This window comes from Calliopsis andreniformis, chromosome 9, assembly GCF_051401765.1.
Source record: "Calliopsis andreniformis isolate RMS-2024a chromosome 9, iyCalAndr_principal, whole genome shotgun sequence".
NCBI lineage: Eukaryota > Metazoa > Arthropoda > Insecta > Hymenoptera > Andrenidae > Calliopsis > Calliopsis andreniformis.
The window spans coordinates 7,826,316-7,842,137 of NC_135070.1; the positions used below are offsets into that span (position 1 = coordinate 7,826,316).

Below are 15,822 nucleotides of genomic sequence, written 5' to 3' on the forward strand. Positions count from 1 at the left end.
AAGTAGCTTCAATTAAGCCTCGAACTATTCCTCGCGAAACAGGTTTCCCAAAGGAATCACATTTGTCAAGGGGGAAAAAAAAACGATATCAGAGCAAAGTGGAAGAGGAATCTCGAAACGATCGGCGAACTCAAAGGAAATCGCGCGGTTTTCATATTTGGGCGGAGAAAATTCGTAAGGCAGAGGCTCGAAACGATCGGCGAATTCAAAGGGTCCCCCGGGATTGGTCAAAGGGAACCGAAACCGCGAACGATTCCCCGATTCGAACGATCGGCGTAAACGATAGGCGCGGTGGCTCGTCCGCGAAGTCGATTCTCCCTTCGTTCGCTCCTCGTCCCTTTTGGCCGGGAACCGTTGGTTTTCTCGTCACGATCCCGGCATGTCACTGTCGTGTGTCGTCGACTTCGTGTGCATACTGTCGGCCTCGGCTCGAGGAAGTTCCTACGCTCGATCCGAGATCGAGCGAAGAAATCGTTACACTTCGAGACGGGAGTGCACGCGTTGCAACTCGATGCCAGGCTTTCCTTTCTTTGGAATCGTTGTTTTGTTCTTGGACAGAGCAACAATTTTCTTCCTACACGTTCAGCCAACCTAGCTACTTTACCATTCAAGTTTTAGCATTGTAGAGCAGTACTAGTATCTACTAACTGAACATATAAAAAGTGAACTTATGTAATTGAAAAGTATTTTTTGAAAGGAATTTTGTATTTAAAATACCTGGAACATAAAAAGTGAAATAATTAAGAAAAAATAGAGTAGTATGTTTAATGGAATAGTGGAACAGTGGAGTAGTTGAGAAGTAGATATAATTGAATTATTATGCATTAGTCGTATATGTATATTCATGGTAACGTGAAAAATTTTCGAATGAAATTTTATTGATGGTTACAATTATTAAATACAGATTATTAGTTAAGATTGTCTCTTTTCCTAAAACAGGAAAGGATACATCAAATTGTTTCAATTCACAAAAGTACTGTTTCTCCATTCTACCCAATAACTTTTTTACAGTTTACTCAAATATTAGATACAAACATTCAAATCATTATTGATCTTTCAATATCAATATTTGACCAATCTTTCTCCCATATTGGTTCAACAAACCTCCTACCTGGTGCGGCTAATCCGCGCAGGTGTGGTGCCCCTATCGGGAAAACGTCACGCCTGCTATTTTGCTAACAAAATATCGTCCCATGTTTTTAATCTCTGTGAAAATCCGAGCGTTTTATCGGCGAAAAAAATGGTGGTCGGTTGGTAAATACACGGTGCCAGAAAATTGACGTCCCCATCCTACTCAATCTCCACTGGACAGAGCGTGCACCCCCTGATTTATCCCCTTGCAATCGTTATTTTCCATCAGGGAGATGAATACATTTCTTTGTAGCAGAATATGAATTTTTTCGTTGAAATTTGCCAGTGTATTAATGAATCCATTAAAAATATTCGATTCTAAAAACTTTTAAAAAAGTGTTCAACTACTAATAGTACTTTAACCTTTTAAAAATTGCCTTCATTTAAATTACAGTGAGGAGGATAGGATGATGAATTTATATTTAATAGTAGCTGAAACTTGATTCGGTGATCAAAAATTAAATTTTTTTGGAAGAGAAAAAATTCCAAAGTTCAAAAATATAACGAAAATAGACAATTTAACCCTTTGCAATATCATTCTTTTCCCCTGCATCCTCAGTTTACTGTAACTGTCTTCAATCAAGTAGATCGTCCTCCCAAAATCGAAACTTTCTCACATCTAAAAATTCTCATCTTCAATCTATAGTTTCACTTCGAAAGAAATGAATCGCCAGTATCATAACTTTTCTTCAAAGCATCCTCAGCATCCTTTCTTACCCCTCAATCTCTCGTGGCATGCTCAGAAGAGGGTAGATCATCGTGGGCCGACGGCAATAAAACGGGTGCACGCGGAAAGGTATATCCGATCGGAATTGTCTCCCCTTTGCGCGCGATCACGCTCAATTTCGTCCTAACAAAACAGGAGGACAGTCGAGCGACGCGTGTGCGCCACAGACAATTGAAAAATAATATCGCGTCGAGTTTATTTAGCTGTGCGATCAAGGGGGGTGGGGCCTGGATCGCGACGACGCACCGGAGGGATTAAAAATAATGTTTCGAGCGTGACTGGCCAGCCCCTAGGGGATTACAGGACAGAGTCCTCCATCGCGATTGGATCCAGGGGATGCAACCCCTCGTTCCTGCCTGCGCCTCTCGTGGAACCGACGAAAAACCAATAGAAAACCTTCGCCAGTTTCTATATGGTATTTAGTGTTTTCGTTGATGCGTGTCTTTGGGACAGTGAGGAGGGGAATTATTTTCTGATTGCTAATTGTTGGCTGATTTTTTGGAAGCGAGAGGGATGTTGGAGAGACTGAAGAAGAAAATTGTTTCCTCAATTTTTTGGAAATTTTCAAATACTCAGATATTTGAATATTCAAGTTTTTTAATATTCTAGTTTTCAATATCTTTTTACATATTTCAATATCTGGATTCCAGTGTCTGAACCAGGAGGAGAAATCCTAGAATAGTTTATCTACCATTTGCCATTTAATTACTACTCCATTACCAGGATAAAAAAAGTCTTTACAAGAACAAATTCCAAGGCAGTTCTACTCATTCAAGTATTCCAGGAGCCCAATAACATATCAAGTACTATTGCTTCCCTTTTCTTCTAAAAAACAAATCCTTGCGCACATATTTAGTAAAATTCCACAAATGTCGACATACCTAATATATCATAACTATAAAATTACTGTAGAAATATCCCTGTACTCTGCATCGTGTCGACTATCAAAATGAAATCAACTGGTAACCAGAAACCTCCACCGTCCTCCTTTCGAAATGACGACAGACTAGAAATAGAGTCGAAAGAAATCCCAAAACAATAATCACGGAACCACTTAACCCCGATTGATAATTGATATTCTAATTACAGTCGTTTCCGGTCGATCTCGTTACGTTCGTTCGCGCAAAAGTGTCGACTGCAAGCCAGCAGGGGAGGAAAGGAGAAAACGCAGCGGAGAAAAGGCAGCGGGGGGTGTCGAGGCCTAATCTATCGGAGCCTTTACGTCCCCTGTTAAATATAATTACGTTTATTGCTGTCGTGTGCGACGATTGGCTCTTTTTAACGGCGCAGGAAATTGGATATACGCTAATGGAAATTAATACCGCGACGGTGTCTCGGTGTTTTCCCTTCGTCGGTCTTACTTCGCCTCGGTGAACCATTTCGAGAACGCCAGATCCCCAGCCTTCATTGTAATTAAAGTCAGAGATTCCGTCGCGATTTATCGAACTGCGTTCCAATAAATTGGGCCGAGATGACTGTGTGTAGGACTTTATTACTGTTTTCGAGGATTCTTCGAGTCCTGTTACACTTCACGATGCTCGTAAGTGGGTTGTTACGTTGTTGCCTGCGCGGAGACATTATTACTTTATGCGACGAAGTTGCACATCCTTTGATAATCCTGTTGGTTCATGCTTGGTAGAAGTACGCTACATTGTCCAGGAGAATATAATGAGGAGGTACCTTTAGTTTAGAGATTACTAGGTATTCGAATGGTATTACCGATATTACCATGGGGAACTGGAAGAAATAATCCTGTGTTTTATTTTATTTTCGATTTGGTACGACTTTTTAGGCATAATTTATATTTGTTGTTAGTTACTTATAAGTTGATTGTGGATGGTTATGTAAATTTACTTACATTTTTTGGGGTGCATGAATTTTTTGGTAGGATGTCTTTAATCCTTGACTTTACTACTTCGCCTTGATATACATACCTAAATGCATGTATATGGATCTCGTGCGAAACTTTGCAAAATTTTTACTGCTGTTTTTATTATTTCTTCGGTGAGGTGCATCCTTTGATTTACAAATGGAAAGTTAATTGCATTACACTAAATTTAGGTACACATTCAATGCAAAGAAACAGAGCATAGTACAGGTTTTTGTGAACAACGAAAAACAGTACACTTTACGCTTCACTTTGTAGTGACATTTTGCATTTAATATTTGCCACTGTAAGGCAAAATTATCTATGTCATATTTTTGAAAAATTCCACTTAAGACTTTAACTGAGATATAGATTATAAAATTGATATTTTTAGAAAAAAGTAGTATTAACATAACTTTTTTTCACTTAAACACAAGGATCCAACAAGATTCGAGTCCATAAGACATTATTGAAGTTGACAGCTATGAATACCAGTATCTTGAAAACAAAAAAATGTGGCTTAGGCCGTTTTTGCCCTACAACCACAGATATACAAGTTGTTTCAGTGATTATGTGAATACTTTAGGAGCTAAATCTACATACTAAAATAAGCAAAAAATGTTATATGAACATATGTTCTACATACCTTACTTTTCGAGTTATGGATGATACAAGAGAATGTTCAAAAGTGTCCGTCAGCCACTAGATTTTTACCTTTGGGGTCGTTTAAAATTTATTGAGTATTCAATACAAGTGAATAATATGCACAAACTATAACTAAAGATACAAAATGGATTTGAAACTATTCAAGGAATAGCTGATATTTTCGAACACATGCGAAATTCGATGCTGATTGTAAGGTGAACAGTAGAGTATATTGAAATGGACATTTCTTTCATTTTCTTTTCATTTCTCTCATTTTGTTCTTTCAGAAGTAAGGTATACATGACGTACGTTCATATACAATTTTTTCCTTATTTTAGTGTGTAGATTCAACTTTTATAGCATTGACATATATTCTTTAAACACCCTGTATTCTATTATATTTCTTTATTCACAGATGATAAACCCTTGGTACATTTTCAGAACAGATATAATTAGTCAATCAAAGCTTATATACGAGGCAAAGAAACGAAGAAAGTCCCAAAATTAAGTGTCTTATAACGGCCATATCGTGATTGCTTAGGCTAAACGTTGCCCTCAGACAAAAGGATAAGATACTTCCACTTTCCTTCCCACCTTTCTCAAAGCACAAGATATTTTCGGTTTGCACTCCTCAATCAGTCCTCGCCATAAAGTACCAGCGGGATGCTCAGCGGGCTCAGCGGACCACTCGCATCTCCGAAAGTAATGGCATGGGAACAGGCTCGCCGCGGGATCGGCGATAACCGATCGGCGCGGAAACGTGGTCCCGCAATGCACTCTGGCTCCCTTGGATCGATCGAATTACGGCGAGGATTACGGCTAAATATCTATCTGCGGCGATCGCGGGAGCGCGAGGCGCGTCGGGAGAAAATACCCTCCGTCGAGCGGTCGCTATCGGTCGGCGCGGGCAGAGGCGCTCTCGTCGATCCCGAGCATCCGATAACGAGAAAAGCGATCGTCTCGGAGCCTCCAGCCGGGAGCCGCGTAATTGAGGCTGTTCCAGGAACGCGTCTAAGTGACAGGTGAACACCTTATACGCGAGCACGAGGGACTCGTGACAGTCGTCCTCGCAGCGAGCCTCTAAGCCTTCCGCGCGTCGCGTCGCGCCGCGTCGGTTCGCTTTGCACGGGCGCACAGGTGCGCTGAAGACGTTCTCCCGTCTTTTCGTCCGCGGCACCTGCGCCACGAGACGCGGCCTCCTTCGGCAAACGAGTCGCCACGTTGCCTCGTCTCGCCTCGCCATATTCGCGTTTCGGAAATTCTGCTGATTGATAACCGCCTGCTGCGGGCGTAATTGGCTGCTCGCCGTCTGCCTAGCGGACTCGCCGACCTCCGATGCGAGCCGATCATCGTTTCTCGCTTTGTGGCCTCGGTGACGGGGGGTGAGTAGGGACGGGGGAGTCGAGTGGATTTTTAGGAGGGGTTAGTTTTGGGTTTGGGTTACTTTTTGGGTGGTTTGAAGGAGGAGGAGATTGACGGGTTGGGTGGAGCTAAGCTGCGTTTAGGTTGGGCAATTTTTGGTTGGATAACCGAGTTGATTATCCTAGTCAATCAAAATTGTCGGTTCAACTTTGTTGTTCAACTTCAGGTTGAACAACTCGATTGTCTGATCAAAAGTTGCCTAATGTGAATGTAACATTTTGGAGATTATAGTATATCTACTTGTTATGAGTATGTTTGTTGATAGTTTTAACATGGGTTGGTATTAGGGTTCATTTTTATTGAGTTTCAGTTTTGGGAAGACATGGGGTAAGAATATGAGGGCCGTCACAATTTTTGCTTTCCCTTATGTGGAAACCGCGTTATAGAAGAATTTACTGTACAGTAGTTTTCAGAATTACCTAATATTTTAAACTACCTGTAGATCATTCTATAAACCACTGCACATAAGGAAAAAGTAAATATGTTTAAATTGAATTTTACATAAGGAGTTTAATAAGATTCCCATATCTCGGACCGAATTCTCGACTACAGATATGTACATCAGTTTCTCAAAGACCAAACTTCCCCGAAATCCTTCGTCTGTCCCGAAAACGAGCCGTCTGCCAAATAACACGAACAATTAGCCGACGGAATTAATGGGGCAAGCGAACGGTCTCGCGAAATTTCCCAGCGAATAGGGCGAGGCGTGCACCCAAGGGAACTTTTCGAGGATTGTGGCACTTAACGGATGATTAAGAGGGCAAATAGAGAGCAGCCCCGTTAACGCCGGTATGTAGCTTCATCCCCTTGCTTCTAACGCTCCCTGCAGGACCCTCGTCGTACGTTTAATCGAGTTACCCCCATTTCGTAATCGCCCTCTGTCCCCGAGGGTTGCCATGGAGACCGCGGGCGGTCCTGAAATCCGATTGGCGGATCTTCACGCACGCGGAAACCCCGGCCACCCCTTCGCGCCCTGCCCTCTCGCCCCTGTTCCCTGGGATCAGTTCCAGGCTTCGAGCTCCCTCTTCATCCACCCCGCGACACCCTCCCCCTCCAAGCAGCTGGATTTACACTCGGTTTAACCGAGTTTACCCTGCCGTCACTCCGCGGGGAGGGTCGCTCCATCGACGCCAGTATTTTACCGGGGGCGCGTTGTAAAAATCGCATAAAAGCTTGGCGCGACAGCTTGGGCGATTTGCGACGCGATATATAGCGCCACTGTGATTTTATTTCACGGTGAATGCTTGTTGAGATACAGAGTTTGGGCCTCGAATTTTGGGGAAAGTAGCCCTTATAACTCTGCGTTTAACGCGGGGTGTGGGAGTGATATTAGGATGAGAAGATTGTGGGGGTTTGGGAGAGTAATATTGGGATAATAATATTTCATTTATGAGAGGAGCCGATGTGCTATGAGTTAGTGGTAATAAGGATGATTGGCTGTATTGTATGCTAATGTGTAAAATATTCAAATGGGGTGCCATTACTGCAATTCGTTTATCTTGGAGTTGTTCAGCTTTTACCTTGGATGCTTTCTGTATAGTTGTGCCTCGATATGAAGGATATATGTATTTTTTAGAATTTTAATGAAAATGCAAAAAATACGAACACTAAGTATTTTTATATTATATGTAAAAATTGGTTAGCTAGAAACCTGGCTCCATCAAACCCCAAACGCCACTTTTAAAACTCCTTACTCCTCTACTTAAGGGTAAAACTCACATTGCATCTTCCTTCACTGCGACAGTAATAATAAATATCCAGAAAACCGTAACAAGAATTATTCCAAAATTTCTATTGAGCCAATATGACAGTCCATCAATCCCACTCGCTAAGACCACCCCGTTAACACCATCCTCCCCTGTCTCGATCCACAGTCCATATCTCTAACCAACCTCCACCCCATCTCAAGATGATCATCACCCATGACACTGCGCGGAGGCTAATCCGGGTCTTGTCAAAACCACGTTGGATCCGACGTTGGACAAACAACGTGCTCGTCCTGTTTCCACCCCCTTCTCCAGTGATCCGAGCAACAATGCTGATTTCACGCGTAGATAGCTCGAAAATGGAGCCACCCTCCCCCGTTTCAACCCTTCCCCGCCGAAGGAAGCTGGAAGAGGACAATGTATATATCTAACAGTCAATTCGAGGACAATGGTGCTGGCTTTCAGCTACCCCTCGCCCAGACATTCGTTTCATCCCCCTTCTTTTTTGTCGTCGCGGCGGGGTTCCGCGTCACTGACGCACACGGCCCATTGTAACCGGATACACCCCGTTTAGGGGTGGTTCCTTGATACACCGGGCCGACTTATAACTAGTTGCCACTTAATTTGCCGAGGCCGAGGGTCGACACCCTTCCCGCGAGTCGGATTGGCCCCGCTCGAATCGATAGCCGAGCCAAGTGACGCGCGCTCGAGCGTTTACGCTTTATTGCGGCTCGATTTGTTGGGGTGCGCTCAGAGCAACGGCTGTGATGGAATTTGTCGTCGGATTGGCTCTCCCTTTCTTTTGTTCCGTCGCTGCTTGCCATTTGGACGTTTATTTATTCATGTTGTTTCGTTGGGTAGAGGGTAGTTAGGAACAAAGAGTGGATAATCGGGAGGAGTTTAGAAGTAGTCAATTTATTATTTTATTTAATTGTTGTAATTGAATAATTCTGTATCTCAGAGCCAGAGTAACAAAAGTTCTTTTTTTCCAAAATTAAGTTGTTTATAGGATTTTATTGCTTACTCTTCGTTTTGTTAGAATAATAGGAATTTCGTTATGTTACGTTGTAAGTGAAAGGAATTTAACAGTATAAACTACTTCGAATACTGTGTTAATAAATGGGTAATCGCATTTGTTTTTCGACTCTCCTGAAGAATAATAAAAAAGGACTTGGGTTACTCTAGCTCTGAGGTACAGAATTGAAGGTGAATGAAATTGTTAAACTGTGGTAGCAATAGGTACGTAGCAAAAATTAACTCCAAGTGGTTTTAGAATTCTATAATTATAACTTCTGAAATTCTGAGTTTTACAATTCAAAATTTTTAAATCTTGTAAAGTTCTAGAGTTCTAGGTTTTATATTAATTAAATTTATTCTCAATTTAACTAAAATTCTAAGTTCTAAAAATTTCTAAAATTTCAATTCTAAATTGATGACCATGATCTTAATAAACAAACTTCAACAAAGCATGATATCGACAGTCTACAAAAATTCAGTAATCCATAAGCCCACTAAACCACAAGCTTTTACAAATCTCGTAATTAAACTTAATCTATTAACAATCTACAAATTTGCTACCCACTCTAATACTCTACTAATAATCTGCTACACACATCCAACTAACAAAACTGCAATGAATTTTTGTTCCAGGTGAAGGTCTGGTTCCAAAACCGGCGAACGAAGCACAAGAGAATGCAGCAGGAGGAGGAAGCGAAGGCGCAGCAACAGTCAGGGGGTGGGGGCGGCGGGGGCGGTGGGGGTGGTGGTGGAAACGCGAATAACAATGCGAATAACAAGAACACTCATCACGTGAGCAAGTGGCAGCAGGAGACGGGTGACTACCATCACGAGGACGAGGAGGAGGAAGAACACATCGATCCAGAGGCCGAGGAGTGTTCGAGCGGGTCCGAGGCGTAGCTAGACGTTCTCTGCCTGGATTAAGGCACTAGGAAGTTCCGTCTGACCGACGAAAAGCGTCCTCGAGCCCAGTTCTGAGCAGAATCAAGTGGACTATCGCTCCTGAACAGTATTCTCGCGAGTTCTTTGAGGAATCTGCAGTCTGCAGAATGAAAGACTCGACGGAATTATTGATGAAATCAAACGACAGGGGCCTGGGGAGAATAAATGTGTTTGGAAGAAGATAATGGAGAAGAGGAATGGGGCAGCTTGGGAGGAAGGAACTCGAAGGATTTGAGATTTAAGGAGATAGCGGCTCCAGGAGAGTGTATGAAGATTTCCAAAGATTGAAGGACTGAAGAAGAGAACTGATGACGTTTAGTGGAATTCCGGGAATTGATGTGCTTCGTGTGGACTTGGGAATCAATGGACCTGGAAACAGGGGATGTGTAGAAATGGGAGCTTGTAGCAAAGGAAAGAAAGAAACTCGAAGAACGTAATTTTCACAGAATCGAGGAGAGGAAATTGCGAATTAAAAATCCTTGGAGGACGAACGCAAAACGTATCAGTCAAAGGAGGCTAGTACTTAAATTGCGTCAAGAAGGCAATAAATTGACACAAGAAGAAGGAGAATCATTGCAAATACAATCGGGGGGGATTGCAGATATTCCTAAAACAGAGAGAAAAAAAACTGAATCTAAATAAGTGACTTCGAAAGGAGACTGAACACCGCCTGAATCACAAAATTGCAGGAATTGCTACCAAAAAGATTGCAATTTCCAAAAACTTCCATTCCATCAAAGGAGGCCACTTTTCTCAGAAAACCACGAAGTACAATTCCAAACAGCTCTTATTAATTTAACAATACCAAAAGGAATTGCTCGAAGAAATCAAGGAAGCGACCTCGTCGAGTGCTCCTCCCCGTGGGCAAGACTGACGTTCCCGCTACCAGTTTCCGCGTTCCGTCGAGGCAGACAAGCAAGGTCGCTCCTCGATATTCCTCGAAGCTTGATCCCTAAGGTGGCCCCTTCACGGACTAATTCTGTCTCGCTGTAATTGCGTGAGATCCCAAGGATCTCGGAAGCTGGCTAATGGATGCATTGTTCGTTGAGACTCGTCGAAGCCAAATGGACGTGCTTCCGGCGGAAACGGCGGCGTCAAACCGCCTCGAGCGCCTCGACGAGACTCATCCCATTTCTCTATTTGCATTTCCCTCCGAAAAATATTACAAGGCCCCCTCGTCCAGACTGTCGACCTGGTCTCCTTCTTTTTCGCCATAGTTCCTCAATCGAGTTCCAGAAGGACGCGCAAGATCATCCCTCTGGAACAATGTGTTGGGGATGTTCCTTTGCTCGAGAGGAAACGGGTTGGAACACACCCCTTCGATAGTTGACGCGTTAGCGCGCGCATCTTGCCATAAAGTCGGTGGATCGTGTACATAAATAATCGAGGGCAAATCGTAGACTGTGATCCGCGTAGGATCAGTCGTCCGTCTCCCTCTGAAGGGAAGGACGATCTCTTTTATTCGAGCTAGGGCCGTGCGTTGTAAATAGTTGGAGGAATGAAGCAAGCCCAAGGACAAGATATAGAGAGCATGAAAGAGTGTGCGAGTGTATAGAGAGGAGGAAGATGAAAGCGAGTGCCAAACTTCGTACCCTTAGAGAGATGAATCCCAGTGTAAACTCGAGTTGTAATTGCGATTGTATTTAACGTCGTTGTCCCACGAGCGACCAGTATTCCCTTTGTCGATCGATGTCCGAAATGTACTGACGATTTAAGTTATTGTATCGATAACGTTAGCTGGACGCCTGACGTAGGGGCCAGGATGATCGTTCCTCGGGGGATTAGTTTCCTTCCGAGCCACCCCGAGGAGAAGGGCTGCCCGATTCCTCGAGGAGGCTGGGAAAGTTTTGAAATAGAAGACACGGGTCGATTCTGACGAGATTTATCGTCTGGAACTCGTCTGGATCGACGTATGTACGTGATTCTCGGTGAACGATTATCCTCTGTGGCCTCAGCGTCCCCTCTGTAAATATGATGTACATAAAAGAATTGTGATTTTACTCGACGTGCAAAGACGTAGGATTGTACGATCATCGGAAGATTCAGTTCGTGTTCTAACGATATAGCGAAATAAATTATATCAACTCTTCACGATACACCTGTGCGTTTCATTCACCAGCCTTCGACCAGACGTGCGCGATAATTACGATCGTTGAAGAGATAGAGTGATCGTTACAAGGTAACCTGGCACTCGAGTCTCTGATCCAGAGGATGTGAAATGCGAAGTAATTGGTAGAAGAAAAAGTTCCAATTTTATTCGTATTAGTTTAATAGAATATATATTATTATCTGTGTTTTTTACGAGCGCTGAGAACAGATCGGGTTTTCGGTAGAAAGTATTCAACGTATATCAATATCTGAAATAACGTCAGACATGGAAATGCATATTGATGGTTATTAAGTCCAGGTAATTTGACGAAAACATTCGTTTAAGACTTTTTAAGCCACTACGTTTAAATATGAAGTTAAGATACAGAATTATCTAAATGCAAATTAGAGGATACTATAAATTCAATTTAAGTGATCCAGCAAGTGATGTGTAGGCGCTTATAGTGAATATTACGGGCAAGTTTAGTGAGCAGGTAATAATGGTCTTTGTGAGGAGGAACGAAGAGGATGAGAATAGGCAGAATATCCTCGTAATTTTTAAATTTATAGGGAGATTATGTCAAGGATTGACAGTTGAATAGGGATGGAATATTGACCAACAGTTAAGTCACCTCTAAAGCAATTATCACAGACAGTTACTGAATCACAATTCAAGCTGTTAAATACTATTTTAAATATTTAAAAGCACTAAAACTGTTTTTACACTCTTCAAGACTACTCTCCATAATTAGGATACTCAGATCTTCTACAGCTTTCTAATTTCTCCATAACGACGTGAAATTACCCCCAACCGTTACCACAGAGCCTACAAAACCCTTCAGCCGAAGGCGACTTCCACTTCCAGCCAAGAAACAAGTTAAAATCAGAAGCCATTAACAGCTGTATCTTCGGAGCCTCTGAAGATCAATCTTATCTTCAAAAATCGACATGTCGGTGGCTAAGGACCGCGCCTATACATAATGCCTCCATTTATTTTTCAATGATCCTCATGTAGAGCGGCCGCTCGTCTCCGCGATTATCGGCACGCTTTCGAGGGACCTCGTCCGACGAATCGTTTCCACGGAAGTGTCTTTCCTCGCGAAGTTCGTTTCTCTCGGGAGGGCTACCGGCCGATCCTTGTCGATAATCGCTTTATAATCGCCGCTCCTGAGACGAATAATTACGGCAGCCACGGGGCTGCCCCGTAATTAACCGCGGGCCCCGCGTCTGCTTTCGTGCCCGAAACAACGGATATGCAGACGCGTCGGCGATCTAAGAGTCATTATTTTTGCTCGGGCAACGTCGCCCCGACTGGAATCCGTTCGCGAGGTTCCGCAGGCCCGCTCCAACGTGCACTTATCGGTTTGACGATTTAATGGCGGCCCGTCCGTCGGCTTTTCGGGGATTCCGTTTCCTCTGGTCTCTCGCTTCGCGTGGCGAGGTTGCGAATTGCTGGGCGAGAGCGGGATTTAAGGGGATATGCCTAAATAACTATTCGGAGGCTCGGTTTTAAGGGGAACTTGGTTCGAAGACGAATAGAAAATTAGAAACTTGTCGGGCGCTTTGTTTCGTTTAGTTTATTTAGCATCAACGATCACGTTAAAACGGGGGAGAATAATGAATTACAAAAGAAGATCAAAAATTCAGAATGGCTGTTGGCATTGTTACAAATACGTTTTAAGGAATTATATTTACGAAAGGTTGTTCTATGAATCGGAAGGGAAAAGAGAAAATAGCTTTTGAGGCAACGCAGGGAGTAGGAAAATTGAGTAATTGTAAAACTTCAAAAGACTGAAGGAAAAGGGAAAAGAGAGTGGGGAGGGAAGAGAAGAGTGTGGACTAGTAGGAAAGGTAGGGATAGAACCGGAAATAAGGAAGACGGAGAAAAATATAAAGAAAAAAATTAGAAAAATTGCGAAAGGAGGGAGAAAATTAACGAGGAGCACAGACTAGAGAGGAAAAAAGAAGATAGTACTGTACAGAGCTGGGAAAGTTGCATAAGGTTGGCCGAAGTTGTCATAACTATTAATTAAATCGACTTATCCCATATGTACGGAAAATTACTACTATGTCAACATGTGTCTCGAGTGCAACCTTACCAGTTCTGTACAGTATGAAAAGGCTGAAAATGGAAGAGAGAGGAGTTGTGAAAAAGAAAACGAACATATAAAGGAGGAGAGTTGTCAGCTATCAAATGGGAAGCTACAAAATAAATTAAGAAAAAGTTAAAAAAGGAAGAAAGATGTCTAATCTACTTGTTAGATATTAAGCAAGTAGATAAGGATCGTGGTCCACAGACTGAAGAATTCATAGCTTTCACAAATTTATAAAAATACTGCTAATAACAGTACCGAAATATCCTAACTTTGTATACCAATCTTATCTACGCATATTTATCTATGTCTCAAAAAACGTGAGGTATCGACGAACCTTTTCTAATCTTGATCACATCCAACAAATTTTTAACAGGACAAGGATCAACAATAGTTAACCCTGGCGATAATTCATCACTGCGATTACACTAATGAAAACGAGTAATACAAGTGGGAGTCAAAAGAGTCGTAGCGATAATTAAACATATTAATTAGAGTCTCGATCGAAGACAGAATAATTGCTTCCAGTGGGAGAGAACTCGTCAAATCGGCACGGCCCACAGTCGCCAATTAATAGACCTCATTGTTCATCGATTTCTACCTCTTGTCGACAGCTTATACATAAATTCGTTTTCTGGCTGGAACAACCCCTCTGCTTCAACGAGTTCATTAATATTCGTGGGCGTGGTGTTCTTAATCGATTATTAGCCGATGATTTGGCAATTAGCGCGCTCCGCTGCTGCCTCCCTATCGATCCTCTTTATCTGGGAATCTCATTTTTTGTGAAATCAACGTGATCGTGTTTTACAAAGGCAACAGGTTGGAGGAAGTGTATTTTAAATTTCGAAGGAATGTGTGGCTCTTTCATCTCTGGTTAATGAGTTTAATGACATCTAGACCTTTGACTTCGAAAGCTAGTCTATTACTAGAAAAAATTCTTCTCCTTCTTCAGTTAAAATCAGAAAAGAAACTATTTCTACTTTGTACGAGATATTCTATATATAAAGAATATCAAATTGCCTCAAGCGGATAGGACCCAAAAATAGCAGCACTGTCATCATTACATAAAATCATCATCGAAAGTCCTATCAGTCCAAGATCTGCATTCCCCAAATATTTCAAAACTCCTCAACGAGAACATCTGCATCGCCCAAGACCACCGCCTCCTTAGTCTCATAACTCTTCCAACAAAATCACCCAGAACGCCAATACTTCAGCATCAATGCTCAAAGAAAGACTTTACCACTCTCGCAAGAATATCAATCTCCCCACGCTATTCATCTCCTCTTAATGGTCAGAGGCAAGCCAAGAACACCGATTCCTCAACATTGTCCGCTGACAGTTCTTCCTTCGAGGACACCTAACGCGGCCAGCATCAACTCCGCGAGCATCGAGCCTCCTCCCAAAGATAAAAACACCTAACGCGGCAACACCAGTTCCTCCTCCTCCGATAAGGACACCTCGCTCTCAACAAGATCCACCGTTCAGCTGGGTGAGGGTACAGCGGGGGACCATGGCGTAGAGGGGCAGGGAGGAGAGGCGGAGGTCTTCGAGGAGGGGTGGGGGTCGTCGAGGGCCGCGAGTTCAGAACTGCTAATTATGTAAATTGCCGGTGTTGCAAATTACCCTCACAGTTTGCGTTCATTCTGCACACAATCCACACGGTCCCTGCACACCTCGCGCCGGAATCCATCCACTCGGATACTGTTACTTCCTTCGCGAAAGAGACGACGATAGAGGGGAGACGAGGACGGGGCACGGAGAGAGGATCCACGGCCCCTCGGGATGGAACGAGATCCTCGCCTCCTGGTACCCCTGCCATGCAGGTCGTTCGTCATAACCGGTACTCAACGACGCTCGAGTACCTGGGTACACTGTTTAGCGGCATGAAAACCTTGCTTGATGGATATTTTCATTGCCGAGCAACATCGATGACACTAGCCTTGTCGCGGCGGCTATCGACGGGTCGTTCCGAGACTCGATGGTCGCGGCGATCGATCCTGAGGATTCTTGATGGCTGGGTGTTTCTGAGTTATTAGCTGATTGATGGGGTGCGCGACTTTGGAATAATGGTGAGTGAGTCGTTCGTGGGTTGAGGATGATGGTGAATTGTGGTGTGATAGATTTGAGTATAGAGTTGGTTATTTAGTTTTGTGACCTGGCTTACTCTGTTTTGGAGGTTGT

At 43.1% G+C, this 15,822-nt stretch overlaps 1 protein-coding gene across 1 annotated transcript in view; it reads left to right on the plus strand.

Moving 5' to 3' along the window:
• Positions 1-9,858, plus strand: part of LOC143183020 (uncharacterized) — a 36,312-nt gene extending 26,454 nt beyond the window's left edge. Inside the window, exon 3 of the mRNA XM_076384394.1 lies at positions 9,149-9,858. Within this exon, the coding sequence (XP_076240509.1) occupies positions 9,149-9,415 (267 nt within the window). The 3' untranslated portion in view covers positions 9,416-9,858. The remainder of the gene's footprint in view (positions 1-9,148) is intronic.
• Positions 9,859-15,822: the final 5,964 nt, after the last annotated feature.